Below are 15,577 nucleotides of genomic sequence, written 5' to 3' on the forward strand. Positions count from 1 at the left end.
TCCTTGATAGTCGGTTTATTCACAGGATGCAGCATAACAGATCTCTGCCTCCTAACTACCCACCCAATGTCCCAGCTGACTCTCTTTGTGTGTGCTCTCAGTCCTTAACCAAACAACACCCCTCGCGTGTGTATCTTTAACAACATAATCAGCCAACCATTAATAAGTATCAGTGGACAGATGAATCTGCCCAAGGTTCCTCTCTTTGTCTGACCTCTCTCTGTCCGAAATCACACATTCTACCAAACTCTCTCTCTGCGAATTCAATCTCTCTCTCTCCGAATACTCTCTTACTCTCTCACTCTGTCCAGGCACTCTTTCTCTGTCTGTCCGAATGTGCTCACTCTCTCTGCCCAAACGCACACTCTCTCTCTGTCTCTCTCTCTGAACACCCTCTCTATCTCTCTCTCTGTCCAAACACACATGTGAACCCTCCCCACTGTCCAAATGCTCTCTCTCTGTCCCAATGCTCTCTCTCTCCCTGTCCAAACACGCGGCCTCTCTCTCTGTGTCTGAATGCTCTTTCGCTCCCTCTATCTGTTTCTGTCCAAACACACTCACTATCTCTCTCCAAACTCCCTCTCTCTCTTCAAACGCTCTCTCTCTCTCACTATTGGAATGCTCTCTCATTTGGTCTTTTGCTCGCTCTCTCTCTCTAAATGCTCTCTCTTTCTCCCTGTCTGAATGCGGGTGCTCTCTCTCTCTCTCTGTCCGAACTCACTCTCTCTCTGTCCAAGTGCGCTCACACTCTCTGTCTGAATGCGCGTGCTCTCACTCTCTGTCTGAACACTCTCTCTCTCTCTGTCCGAACGCTCTCTCTCTCTTTGTCCAAACGTTTTCTCTCTCTCTGTCCAAACACTCTCTCTCTGTCCGAATGCTCTCTCTTTCTCTCTCTGTCTGAATGCTCTCTCTTTCTCTCTGGCTGAACACTCTTTTTCTCTCTGTCTGAATGCTCTCTCTCTCTGTCCGAACGCTCTCTCTTTCTCTCTCTGTCTGAACACTCTTTCTCTCTCTGTCCGAATGCTCTTTCTCTCTCTGTCTGAACGCTCTCTCTCTCTCTTTCCAAATGCTCTCTCTCTCTGTCCAAACGCTTGCTCTCTCTCTCTCTCTCTGTCTGAATGCTCTCTCTTTCTCTCTCTGTCTGAACGCTCTCTCATTCTCTCTCGATACGAACGCTCTCTCTCTCTGTGTCTGAACGCTCTCTCCCTCTGTCCAATCGCTCTCTCTCTCTGTCCGAATGCACCTGCACCCGGTCTCTCTCTCTCTCTCTCGATGTCTGAATGTTCTCTCTCTGCTCTTATTCTTAATTTCTCCTCCTGACTGTGAAACTATGATTGCATCTGTTGAGGACTGTCCCCACTCTGCTGTGACTTTTCATGTGAACTGTGACTAATGATTTATTTTCCTCTTTCTGTAGACTCTCCAATCTCCAATACAATTGATCCAACTGTGCCAGATGTAGTCTTTGTGAAGGATGTTGTCTGTTATTTATCCTTCCTGGAAGGAGGCCAGCCTGAAGATAAACTCAAATGTGAGTTCTGGAATGAATTAAAGGCTTTTTTGGATATTTAGGAAATTAGTAGCTCATCAGAAGAGTGCGTATCTATATTTACTAAGGCAATATTTGTTCAATAAAGCGACAATGTTGTGATGAGGTTGCTGGACTAGTAATCCAAGGCAGTTTAAAAATTATAGTTCAGTTGATGAGTAATTTGCAAATTTTAAAATAGCTGTGTTACAATATTGAGGTTTAGAAGATTATTCTATTTTTGGGACTGTAGCTTTAAATTTAGGGTAATTGAAGGGGTTCATGTGGTCTGCCCCGAAGTCTGCCTGGATGGTTTGATTGTTAGGGATCAGAGGAAGACTCAGATTGTTTTATTGAAAAGAAGATGTAAGGTATTTACACTTGGAGACAATGACAGCAGTCTCTGAGTTTATAATGAATAGACTCTGAGTCTCCCAAAGCCCCAGAAAGGTGTTGTAGATGTTCGGAGATGGGTCCTTCTGACTCGGACTCTAGGCATGGGATTTGGTTCTTAGACAGACTGTAGACATACTCTGGTATCTGCTTAACGCTTGTTTATTAGTGTTATATCTAGACAGGTTACCAAGTAGGCATGTTGCTTCTAGGCATGATTGCAATGTCTCTCTCCCTCATCTAACACATGACTGACTGATATCATACAACAGCACATCCCCATCCTTTATACTATTGGGTTGTAAACAGTTGTGCTGTAAACTGTCCATTTACTTCTAAGATGAAATGGAATTGGGATCAAAGATAGCTAATGAGCATTTCTACCTGGATACAAGATTAAGGTGTTTCACATTGCCATGGAGAAGAGGGCAGAGGAAGCCATTTGTGAGATCAGGTTACAGGCTTCGCTGTAACTCAATGAAGATCATAGACAGGCTGCAGAGGCTCTGTGTGGTCAGCAGAGAGAAAAGGCTGTGTGGCTTTTTGTGAGTTCCCTTAGCCAGATGTAGGAGGGAGATGGTCTCTAGTTGAAGAGACATATCCTGCAGCCTGCTACAGATTCTGGAAGATTTGTCCTGGCATGGCTGGGGGAGAAAAGATCATCGGAACATGGTGGTGGATTTAAGAAACTCTGTGTGGAATTTTATGGCTCAGTCACAGTGGGTACAGTGCTGTAAAATGCGGCAAGCTATTCAAAAGTCTGTCCACTTTGGCGGGACCAAAAAATTTGCGCTGGCGGGACAGGCTGTAAAATTCTGCCTCGTGAAAACTGTGGAAAGCACCTGGAGACAGTTACTCGAAGTTACTACACAGTGAAACAGGGATACAGGAATCCTTAGAAGCTGGGAGCAACTGTGGACTGTTGGGAAAAGGATTAACTTGGTGGAGAGTGCAAAGTCTGATAAGTATACAAGGGGATCATCATCTTCTGTGGTTTAAATAGGTTGCTTACAAAAAGGAAATAGTGTCTGGTCAATAGTGCCTTTTAGTCATTTGTTATAGTAAAAGTTTTAAATCGAACCTTGCCGTATCATTCCTTCAGCTAATAGCTGGAAGTTCAAACCTCTTTAAAAGTTATCGGTCTTTATGGAGATCGTAACAGGTGATAATATCAAATGTGACCATGAAGCCATTGGATTGTCATAGAAACCCACCTGACTCACTAATGTCCTAGTGGCGAGAATACTTGCCTGGTTTGGTTTACCTGTGACTCTAGCCCCCCACTGGCTTGGTTGATTTTTAACTATCCCTCTGCAGCGACTTGGTCATACACTCAGTTGAATCAAACTGCTATGGTGGTTGAAGTAGAGAGTCCACAACCACCTTTTCAGGGCAGTGAGAGATGGACAATAATAGCTGGCACTGCCAGTGATGCCCACATTCCAAGAAGGAATTAAGCCATGTAATTATATTACCCACCACCATGGGAAATCATTGCTGATTTCTCTTGGTAAGAGACCAGGGTGAAAGGTCACGTTCTGGGTTTGAAAAGGCTTTAGATTGTCAGATAGAGGGAAACAAAGGTTACTCACTTGCCAGAGTTGTCTGTGTGAGGGTGGGCAAATGGAAAATGGTCTGTTTTGGCAGGAAGAATAAAAGAGAAGCTTATTATCTAAATGGAGAGAGATTGCAGAGCTCTGAGATGCAGAGGGATCTGGGTGTCCTAGTGCATGAATCACAAAATGTTAGTCTGCAGGTACAGCAGGTCATTAGGAAAGTGAATAGAATGTTATTGTTTATTGTGAGGGGAATTGGTTACAAAAGTAGGGATGTTATGCTTCAGTTGTACAGGGACTAGTGAGACCATATCTGAAGTATTGTGTATAGTACTGGTCTCCTTATTTAAGGAATGATGTAAATGCATTAGAAGCAGTTCAGAGAAGGTTTACCAGACTAATACCAGGGTTGGGAGGGTTGTCTTATGGGGAAAGGTTGGACAGACTAGGCTTGTATCCGCTGGAGTTTAGAAGAGTGAGAGGCAACTTGATTGAAACGTATAAGATGCTGAGGGGTCTTGACAGGGTGGATGCGGGGAGGATGTTTCCTTTTGTGGGAGAATCTAGAACTAGGGGGTCACTGTTTAAAAATAAGCGGTCAATCATTTAAAACAGAGACGAGGAGGAGTTTTTTCTCTGAGGGTGGTGAGTCTTTGAAACTCTCTCTTCCTCAAAAGTTGGTGGAAGCAGAGTCTTAGGATATTTTTAAGGCAGAGCGAGATAGATTCTTGACTGACAAGAGGATGAAAGGTTATTGGGGTAGACAGGAATGAGGTTACTATCAGATCAGCCGTGATCTTATTGAATGGCCAAGCAGGCTCGAGGGGCTGAGTGGCCTTCCCCTGCTCTGAATTCGCATGTTCGTGGATATATGGATGCACTCTGATATATATCCTCCCTTGGAGGGAATTGCCTGAAAGAAGGTTTAGAGTTCCACAAATTTCAGATGCCGGGTCGGAGTATTGATTTGCACACAATGAGAATATGGATACGAGGTAGAACCCATGGAGAATTTTCTAATGGACATTTGGAAGGAAAAGAGAGGAAAGATGGACAATAATCATCATCAATCAAAGACAGAAACACTTTACAACAGATAGGGGTCGAAGGTGAGAGAGGAGGCTTGCCTATGTTGTTTTCTTGTAACCTGCCAAAGATGTTTACAGACTCCCTGCAACTCTGCGAATGGTGTTTGAAGCTTGAATGGACTTTGAATTCATACAGGGCTGTTAGTTGGTAAGGGGGAAGAAATCATTGGCACAACAGGAGAATCAAAACTCCTCCAGGACATCTTTAGAAATGGAGTTGTGGGACTTCCACTCACAATCTGAGGAGATAGTGAGGTCAGGACTGCCAGGAGGTAAAGAAGGGTGAAGAGTGGGAGAGGTGATTGAGGTGAGGTCTCTGCCAGGAGGTAACGGAGGGTGAAGAGTGGGAGAGGTGAGTGAGCTGAGGTCTCTGCCAGGAGGTAAAGGAGTGTGTAGAGTGGGAGAGGTGAGTGAGGTGAGGTATCTGCCAGGAGGTAAAGGAGGGTGAAGAGTGGGAGAGGTGAGTGAGGTCTCTGCCAGGAGGTAAAGGAGGGTGAAGAGTGGGAGAGGTGAGTGAGGTGAGGTCTCTGCCAGGAGGTAAAGAAGGGTGAAGAGTGGGAGAGGTGATTGAGGTGAGGTCTCTGCCAGGAGGTAAAGGAGGGTGAAGAGTGGGAGAGGTGAGTGAGGTGAGGTCTCTGCCAAGAAGTAAAGGAGGGTGAAGAGTGGGAGAGGTGAGGGAGGTGAGGTCTCTGCCAGGAGGTAAAGGAGTGTGTAGAGTGGGAGAGGTGAGTGAGGTGAGGTCTCTGCCAGGAGGTAAAGGAGGGTGAAGAGTAGGAGAGGTGAGGTCTCTGCCAGGAGGTAAAGGAGGGTGAAGAGTGGGAGAGGTGAGTGAGGTGAGGTCTCTGCCAGGAGGTAAAGGAGGGTGAAGAGTGGGAGAGGTGAGTGAGGTCTCTGCCAGGAGGTAATGGAGGGTGAGGAGTGGGAGAGGTGAGTGAGGTGAGGTCTCTGCCAGGAGGTAAAGGAGGGTGAAGAGTGGGAGAGGTGAGTGAGGTCTCTGCCAGGAGGTAATGGAGGGTGAAGAGTGGGAGAGGTGAGTGAGGTGAGGTCTCTGCCAGGAGGTAAAGGAGGGTGAAGAGTGGGAGAGGTGAGCAAGGTGAGGTCTCTGCCAGGAGATAAAGGAGGGTGTAGAGTGGGAGAGGTGAGTGAGGTGAGGTCTCTGCCAGGAGGTAATGGAGGGTGAAGAGTGGGAGAGGTGAGTGAGGTGAGGTCTCTGCCAGGAGGTAATGGAGGGTGTAGAGTGGGAGAGGTGAGTGAGGTGAGGTCTCTGCCAGGAGGTAAAGGATGGTGAAGAGTGGGAGAGGTGAGTGAGGTGAGGTCTCTGCCAGGAGGTAAAGGAGGGTGAAGAGTGGGAGAGGTGAGTGAGGTGAGGTCTCTGCCAGGAGGTAAAGGAGGGTGAAGAGTGGGAGAGGTGAGTGAAGTGAGGTCTCTGCCAGGAGGTAAAGGAGGGTGTAGAGTGGGAGAGGTGAGTGAGGTCTCTGCCAGGAGGTAATGGAGGGTGTAGAGTGGGAGAGGTGAGTGAGGTGAGGTCTCTGCCAGGAGGTAATGGAGGGTGTAGAGTGGGAGAGGTGAGTGAGGTGAGGTCTCTGCCAGGAGGTAATGGAGGGTGAAGAGTGGGAGAGGTGAGTGAGGTGAGGTCTCTGCCAGGAGGTAATGGAGGGTGTAGAGTGGGAGAGGTGAGTGAGGTGAGGTCTCTGCCAGGAAGTAAAGGAGGGTGTAGAGTGGGAGAGGTGAGTGAGGTGAGGTCTCTGCCAGGAGGTAAAGGAGGGTGTAGAGTGGGAGAGGTGAGTGAGGTGAGGTCTCTGCCAGGAGGTAAAGGAGGGTGAAGAGTGGGAGAGGTGAGTGAAGTGAGGTCTCTGCCAGGAGGTAAAGGAGGGTGTAGAGTGGGAGAGGTGAGTGAGGTCTCTGCCAGGAGGTAATGGAGGGTGTAGAGTGGGAGAGGTGAGTGAGGTGAGGTCTCTGCCAGGAGGTAATGGAGGGTGAAGAGTGGGAGAGGTGAGTGAGGTGAGGTCTCTGCCAGGAGGTAATGGAGGGTGTAGAGTGGGAGAGGTGAGTGAGGTGAGGTCTCTGCCAGGAAGTAAAGGAGGGTGTAGAGTGGGAGAGGTGAGTGAGGTGAGGTCTCTGCCAGGAGGTAAAGGAGGGTGTAGAGTGGGAGAGGTGAGTGAGGTGAGGTCTCTGCCAGGAGGTAAAGGAGGGTGAAGAGTGGGAGAGGTGAGTGAGGTCTCTGCCAGGAGGTAATGGAGGGTGAAGAGTGGGAGAGGTGAGTGAGGTCTCTGCCAGGAGGTAATGGAGGGTGTAGAGTGGGAGAGGTGAGTGACTCTGAGGTAAGTGAAAGACCTGAATAAACTGTATTTGAGAAAAGACTCATTGAAAACCAGGTGGAGACGCATCCAGTGCTCTCCAAGAGGACTGGAGCTTAAAGGATTTTGACCAAAGTTGAATGAAATCATTAACAACATGGTGGGTGGGCTTGGATGATAAATGAAGGAGGTGAATAATAATAATATGAGAGAATCAAGTGGGTGAAAGCATCAAGTCCTGAGCAACCTGTGAGTTAATGGAAAACAGAATATGAACTACCAGAGGGATTTGAAAAAAAAACGAGAGGGTAGATTCACAGCAGAGAGCCCATGAATCAACTTGACAATATTGTTGCTGCATCTCAAACCTACATTCTCTTTGAGAATGGCTTCCTGTCTGGGAATATAAGAATATAAAATTCCCCTTTGGAATATGTCAGTGAAAGATTGTGTAGTGTGCCAGAGGCACCAAATTGACCATAAAAGGAATTACCAGCCTTCCAGAGCAAGATTGTAGGATTGTCTAAACATGGACTATAAACTATAATGTTGAACACGAAGCAGAATAAATGTCTTCAGGTCCTGAGTATATAAGACTGCCTGCTGTTCAGAACAGGTAGTTTAACTTTCCGGGGATTCTGGCAACTGTTGTACAGAGGTGCAGGGTACAAGCTACTGTGACAACTGTAGAATAATACTTCAGACCCTGAAACTCTGGATAGGGCGCACAACCTGACACTTGTTCACTTCAAGATACTTAAGCAAGAGAACTACAGAAAGAAGTAGATTTAACTCCCAAGGTGGAAACTTAGGTTCTGAATTATCTGTTGACTGTGTTGGTGAGTTCATGGTGTTGGTGAGTTCATGGTGTTGGTGGTTATATATGGAAAGATCTGAGCATTTTGTTATATTGCCCTCTCTGCTGCCCCTTCTGTTGGGGAGGTGTAAATAAAGTGAGTTTGTGTCAGTCTTGCTCTGTGATATATACAACTTTTACATTTCATTTGTGAAACTAAGGACTGAAGAACGTTGTTTGTTACGTTTTGGAATTCTGAAAGTTGAATTTGGGAAGTTTGAGCAATTTGAAAGATTGAACCGTGTGTGCACATGGTATTCAGGTACACGGTGAGCGAGCATGGTACGGAGTTGAAAAAATGGCACTGGGAACATATTTGGGGACAATGGGGGAATTCCATCTGAACAAAGAGGTGTCATTGTAACCGAAGGTCACACTTGTGAAGAAATAGATGAGGAAAAGGTGGATATTTTCCTTACCATGTTGGGGCCAGATTTTTTTGATGTTTTTAACCACTGTTGCCTGACAGATCCCAGAACTATGGAATATAATGAAAGTAATGAACTTCTGGACTCATATTATGGCATGCCTAAGAATGAGCTTGCACTGGGAGTTATGTCCTGTCAAAGGAAGCGATTGCCGAGTGAGACTATTACAGGTTACATTCTCGAATTAAAGAAACTCTCTTGTCACTGTGGGTATGGTGCGAATCTAGAAATCAACCTTGGCGACATGTTTGTAGGAGGCCTAAAAACAATAAAATCCAGGCCAATATTTTGGGCAAAGGCAATAAGCTGACATGGTAGGAGGCCTGTACTGAGGCCACAGCCAAGGCAATGGCTGGAAAAGATAGTTACAGTTTGCAAGGGAGTTGTTTCCTGAGCTGGCAAGAGAGGGCCTACCAGATTTCAGTAAGACCAGCGCCACAGCAGCAAGTTCACAGCCTCAGAGTCAGAAATTTAGATGCCACTGTTGCCACTGTGGCCTAAATGCTCCTATTTCCAGTCAAAGTGCTACGCCTGTGGGAAAGTTGATCAGATCCAGACAGCATGCAGGACTAGAGGAAACAGTAATGCTCTACGTCATGGTAAAGTTCCAGGTGACAGCCACGCACCAGCTCAAGGTCGTGGTAGATCGAAAACTAGTTTGGGAGTCTCCAAATCCTCGAATGATAGATCTGGAAACAGAAGTTGATGTTATTGTGTAGGAAGATTAAGAGTTGGACACTTAAGTCAGAGGGAGAGGAAAACAGCACATGGGGGATTGGAGTAAAAGGGCTGAAGATATAATTCCAGTGCCGGCAGTAGAAATGAAAGTCAGAAATCCACAACTTAGTTTCATCTTTGGTACAGCTGTAGCCACATCTGTTACCTCGGAAGGAGAGTACAAGAAATCCCTCAGTCAGATTCCCTTTTGGGACACTGGTGTAAAATTGACTGGTTACTCCAATAACAGTACTCCAGTGCTAGGTGAAGTTAGTATTAGGGTGGAATATGATGATCCTTCCTGTTAATTGCCATTGGTAGCAGTAGGAGAGAATAGGAGAGAACAAAATCTCCCTCATGGGAAGGAATTGGCTTAAGAAATGCAGTTAAACTGGGCTGAGTTATTTACAGTCAGGATAAGTAGATACACGCCTGGCATTGAGGAAGTGCTAAGAGAGCACAAAGTGCTCTTTTAACAAGGAGAACCTAATGATCAAATTAGGCCTCACAAGGCCAAAGTCAAGATAAAGGACAATGTACAGCTAACATTTTGCAAGGGTAGGACAGTGCCTTCTGCACAGTTAGAAGCAGAGATAGACGAGAATAAACAGGGACAATTAAGGTGGAAGCATGTGTAGGGTGTCTCAGTATGAGAAATGATCCAACCAAGGTACTTTATCATTCCATAGTCAGGCACAAGAAAACCAAGGGGATGACTACATGTCGATCTCTTTGAAGGGAAAGATTACTGTGTTTTGGTCAATAGCTGCAGCAAATGGATAAATGTTGAATCTACGCTCAATACCACAAGTGCCAAATCTATTGAGAAGCTGGTTTGCAGTTTATGGCTTGCCATATGGTATCAGATAATGGTCCACAGTTTACATCAGAACGGTTTGAAACAGTTCTGAGTAAGAATGGAGTCAAACAGACTCTAATCGCACCAGATCGCCCAGCATCGAATGGTGCTGCAGAAAGAAATGTGCTGATTGTGAAGAGTCTTCTCCAGAAATATTTGCAAAGTGAGAAGCTCGGTATTATTTATTTTTATTATTTCATGGGATGTTGGTATCACTGGCTGGGCCAGCATTTATTGCCCATCCCTAACTGCCCCTTGAGAAGGTGGTGGTGAGCTGCCTTCTTGAACCGCTGCAGTCCATGTGGTGTAGGTACACTCACAGCGCTGTTAGGTTGTTCAGTTTATGAGTTAGTATTTAAACATGCTCCTAGGGCAAGGTCTTTGTTTGCTTAAGACTGATGTCAATAGCAAAGTAACAGAAAAACAAGATAAAATGAAGATGAGTCATGATACCCCAGGCATGAAACTCGGAGTGTTCAGTAGTAGTCAGAAGGTCAGGGTGAAGACCACCAAGGTGCTAGGGAGAAATGTGTGATTGGAGTTGTTGTAAAGAGACTAGGTGCATTCACATATCGAGTGAAGAATTGAGAGAGACTGCACCAGTGTCATGTAGATCATTTGCTTGAAAGAGGAAATCTGACCAAGGGAGAACATGATAAACCCCCTATTGTCCATATTCCTTCCATCATCCAAAGTGAAAGTTTGCTGCTTCACAGAACCCACTGGTAGAGCAAAGTGAGCCAGAGTCTTTGATTAAGAGAAATTAATGAACATCACAGTTAAAGTCAAAGCTCAGGATTGACACAGTCAGAGATGTTGAGAGAACAGAGTCAAACCACTGGAAACAGAAGGAGAGCCCAGGCAGAAAGAGAATGAAGCTAGATAGGCGAATTGAAAGTATGTAGGAAGGAGGAAGGAGGAAATCCTTCTTTGTGTTATTCTTTGTCTAATGATAGTTTTGTTAAACACATACTGGTGTTAAGGAAAAATAAATATGCAAATTACTCTGGAAGGATGGGTCATATATATTTTGTTTGTGATTGCAGTGAAAACAGATATGCAATCCAACCTGTTAAATTTCAGCTTTTGGTGATGTTGGCTTGGTCAATTCTGGAAAATTGTGTCCATGCACCATTTTACATTTTAATGTCTAAGCTGTTGATTTTAAGTGGGGAGAGAGTGTAGGATATTGTAAGATCTGAGCATGTTATTATATTGCCCTCTCTGTTGGGAGGTGTAAATAAAGGTAGTTCAATAATGGAATGCTGCTGTCAGTGTTACTAAGTGAAGCACACAACAGAGTGGGGGTTAACTCATCTGCCATCATCTGAGAAGTGTTCCTGTTCTCCTTATCCCCTGCCCTCCCTCGATGACTGATCTCTGATTGGGAACTCATTGTGATGTATTTGTGTTCCAGGGCCATTCAATCATACGCATGCTTCATTATTACCGTAAAAAGAGACGTAATGTTGAAGTTTTTCATCTTGCACTCACCAGGACTGATGCAAGACTGTCAAATTTCAAAGGGTTGATATTCCGAATTTGGTCTTTGTTGTACCTCTGTCTCAGGTGTACAAGTAGTCACTTGGTAGTACAGAACTTGAGTATTGTTGGAAGACTGCCTGCAGTAGAGCAGCATGAGCTAGCCTTACTCAAGTAGTACACAACAGTGGCTTCACTGTTCATTGTGTTGCTGAATTACCTGTTGAGCTGGATCACTTTTGTTTTTTGAGTCTTACTTTCTGGTTTGCTCTCCTATCCTGGCAATATTCCTGCAAATTGGAAGAGGCTAATCCGGAGCTGACGTTTGCCCTCTAGCACCTCACCCCCACCCCCTCCCCCACCATGGTCATTATTCACGTGTGAACAGTTAGTGTTAGGAGATCAATCAACTGTCGAAGGCATCGGATTCCCATTTAGATCCTCTCCCCATCTGGTAACTACATCTGGGCACTTGCAGTCAGAACACTGTGTGTTGATCAGCAGCACATACACTAGCTAGCACCCAGCTGCATATAGCTGACAGCATAGATCGAATCTGAAACATTGCTGGTCTGTATGTCTCCAGGAAACAAACCTAACTGGGAGCAAATGATGACGCCAAAGCAAGCTGTCTTGTTAAGGAGGTGATGTCCTCTTTTATGAAAAGTTGAGCCTAATATTTTTCATATCTTTCTGTTTCCTTAACAGTTACCTTTAAGTTATATGACACCGATGCAAATGGACTCCTGGATAACTCGGTAAGTTTTGTGTCCGCTCAGGGTACCACCACGTTTCATACCTCTGATATGTTTTGTTTGTTATATGGACACCGGGTTTGGGAATGTCTAGCAATCACTCTGGACTATGGCCAACGCAATCTCATGCTGGTACCTCAATCACAGAATGATATACATGACATGTGCTGTCTGCCATCACATGAGAAATGCTCCTGATCCCCTCTCCACCCTCGATGACTGATCTCAGATTGGGAACTCGTTGCCATGTCATCGTGTGCCAAGGTCATCCAATCACACACAAAACCTGGCAGCATCAGTGGAGAGAGAAATAGAGTTAACGTTTCGAGTCCAGTATGACTCTCCTTCAAAACTGAAGAGAGGTGGAAATGTGGTGGGCGTTAGGCAGTTGAAAAAGGGACCAGGGCAGGTGGAGCAAAAGAGGAAGCCTGGGATAGGGTAGAGGGCGGGGAAGATTAAATGACAACGATGTCATGGAACAAAAGGCAAAGGGAGGAGGAATGGGAGTAGTAAAGGAACAAAGCATTGCTCCAGAGTAGACGTTATTAGCAGAATAAAGGTCAGACCTGTCTGAAAGCAAAATAGCAGAATGCGTTATTAGCAAAAGAAAGGTCAGACCTGTCTGAAAGCAAAACTTGAGAACAAGATATAGACTGACACTTGGGGGAAAAATACAAAATGGAGGGGAGAGTTCATGGTCTGAAGTTGTTGAACTCAATGTTAAGTCTGGAAGGCTGTAAAGTGCCTAGTCGGAAGATGAGGTGTTGTTCCTCCAGTTTGCGTTGAGCTTCACTGGAACAATGCAGCAGGCCAAGGACAGACATGTGGGTATGAGAGCAGGGTGGAGTGTTGAAATGGCAAGCGACAGGGAGGTTTGGGTAATGTTTACGGACTGAGCGAAGATGTTGCACAAAGCGGTCACCCAGTCTGTGTTTGTTCTCCCCAATGTAGAGGAGGCTGCATTGTGAGTGTGAATGCAGTAGACTAAATTGAAAGGAGCACAAGTAAATCACAGCTTCACCTTGAAGGAGTGTTTGGGCCCCTGGACAGTGAGAAGAGAGGAAGTAAAGGGGCAGGTGTTACACCTTTCTGCGATTCCATGGGAAGGTGCCATGGGAGGGGGTTGAGGAGTAGGGGGTGATGGAGGAGTGGACCAGGGTGTCCCAAAGGGAATGATCCCTACGGAATGCCGCCAGGAGGGGTGAAGGGAAGATGTGTTTGCTGGTGACATCATGCTGGAGTTGGTGGAAATGGTGGAGGACGATCCTTTGAATGTGGAGGCTGGTGGGGTGATAAGTGAGGACAAGGGGAGGCAGTGGCAGAGTGGTATTGTCGCTGGAATAGTAATCCACAAACCCAGGGAAATGATCTGGGGACCTGGTTTGAACATTTGAATTCAATAAAAATCTGGAATTAAAAGTCTAATGAATCCATCTGGTTCACTAATACCCTTTAGGGAAGGAAATCTGCTGTCCTTACCTGGTCTGGCCTACATGTGACTCCAGACAGCAATATGCTTGACTCTTTAACTGCCCTCTGAAATGGCTTAGCAAGCCACTAAAAAGTGTGAAAGAAATGGAACCGGACGGACCTAGGCACTGGAAATGACAACAGCAAACTCAGTCCTGTTGACCCTGCAAAGTCCTCCTTACTAATATCTTGGGGCTAGTGCCAAAATTGGGAGAGCTGTCTCACAGACCAGTCAAGCAACAGCCTGACATAGTCATCCTCACAGAATCATACCTTACAGATAATGTCCCAGGCACCACCATCACCATCCCTGGGTATGTCCTGTCCCACCGACAGGACAGACACAGCAGAGGAGACAGCACAGTGGTATACAGTCAGGAGGGAGTTGCCCTGGGAGTCCTCAACATCAACTCCGGACCCCATGAAGTCTCATGGCATCAGGTCAAACATGGACAAGGAAACCCCCTGCTGAGTACCATGTACCACCCTCTCTCAGCTGATGAATCAGTGCCCCTCCATGTTGAACACCACTTGGAGGAAGCACTGAGGGTGACAAGGGCACAGAATGTACTTTGGGTTGGGATGTTCAATGCCCATCACCAAGAGTGGCTCGGTAACACCACTACTGACTGAGCTGGCTGAGTCCTAAAGGACATAGCTGCTAGATTGGGTCTGCAGCAGGTGGTGAGGGAACAAACAAGAGGGAAAAACATACTTGACCTCATCCTCACCAACCTGCCTGTCACAGATACATCTGTCCATGACAGTATCAGTAGGAGTGACCACCGATTGTGGAGACAAAGTCCAGCCTTCACATTGAGGATACCCTCCATCGTGTTGTGTGGCACTACCACAGTGCTAAATGGGATAGATTTCAAACAGATCTAGCAACTCAAGACTGGGCATCCATGAGGTGCTGTGGGCCATCAGCAGCAGCAGAATTGTACTCGAACACAATCTGTAACCTCATGGCCCGGCATACGTGGTACACACTGCTGCTACTGTGCATTGGTGGTGGAGGGAGTGAATTTTTGTGGATGGGGTGCCAATCAAGCGGGGCTGCTTTGTCCTGGACGGTGTCGAGCTTCTTGAGTGTTGTGGGAGCTGCACTCATCCAGGCAAGTGGAGAGTATTCCATCACACTCCTGACGTGTGCCTTGTAGATGGTGGACAGGCTTTGGGGAGTCAGAAGGTGAGTTACTCGCTGCAGGATTCGCAACCTCTGACCAGCCCTTGTAGCCACAGTATTTATATGGTTAGTCTTGTTCAGTTTCTGGTCAATGGCAATCCCCAGAATGTCGATAATGGGGATTCAGTGATGGTGATGCCATTGGTTCGAAGTGCAACTAGTTCTGGAATACAACTCTTCAGCGCAACTAGTGAGATGTTGTCAGGGCCCATAGCCTTTACAGGATCCAGTGCCCTCAACCGTTTCTTGATGTCACATGGAGTGAATCGAATTGGCTGAAGACTCGCACCTGTGATGCTGGAGACCTCCAGAGGAGGCCGAGATGGATCATCCACTCGTTGCTTCTGGCTGAAGATTGTTGCAAATGCTTCAGCCTTATCTTTTGCACTGATGTGCTGGGCTCCCCCATCATTGAGGATGGGGAAACTTGTGGAGCCTTCCCTTCCAGTGAGTTGTTTAATTGTCCACCACCATTCACAACTGGATGTGGCAGGACTGCAGAGCTTAGATCTGATCCGTTGGTTGTGGAATCGCTTAGCTCTGTCTATCACTTGCTGCTTATGCTGTTTGGTATGCAGGTAGTCCTGTAATGTGGCTTCACCAGGTTGACACCTCATTTTTAGATATGCCTGGTGCTGCTCCTGACATGCCCTCCTGCACTCTTCATTGAACCAGGGTTGATCCCCTGGCTTGATGATAATGGTAGAGTGGGGGATATGCCGGGCCATGAGGTTACAGATTGTGTTCGAGTACAATTCTGCTGCTGCTGATGGCCCACAGCACCTCATGGATGCCCAGTCTTGAGTTGCCGACCATCTACAAGAATTTGTTGTCCTTTTCGGACATTGCCATACTCCTGGTAAATCGGATTGGAAATTTCAATGGATGTGCTGCACAACGTTTCTAATGATGACGGTAAGGAGATTGAAGTTGTGAGTTCGCAGTTTTCCGCTAGCAGC

General features: G+C 46.2%; 1 protein-coding gene across 3 annotated transcripts in view; it reads left to right on the forward strand.

The window, feature by feature from the left end:
- Nucleotides 1–15,577, forward strand: part of LOC121273300 (diacylglycerol kinase beta-like) — a 128,501-nt gene that overhangs the window by 35,139 nt on the left and 77,785 nt on the right. For all 3 annotated transcript variants that reach the window (XM_041180392.1, XM_041180393.1, XM_041180394.1), the window contains exons 5-6: nucleotides 1,418–1,531; nucleotides 11,913–11,962. In XM_041180392.1, coding sequence (XP_041036326.1) covers nucleotides 1,418–1,531; nucleotides 11,913–11,962 — 164 coding nt within the window. The remainder of the gene's footprint in view (nucleotides 1–1,417; nucleotides 1,532–11,912; nucleotides 11,963–15,577) is intronic.

This window comes from Carcharodon carcharias, chromosome X (assembly GCF_017639515.1).
Source record: "Carcharodon carcharias isolate sCarCar2 chromosome X, sCarCar2.pri, whole genome shotgun sequence".
Classification (NCBI taxonomy): domain Eukaryota; kingdom Metazoa; phylum Chordata; class Chondrichthyes; order Lamniformes; family Lamnidae; genus Carcharodon; species Carcharodon carcharias.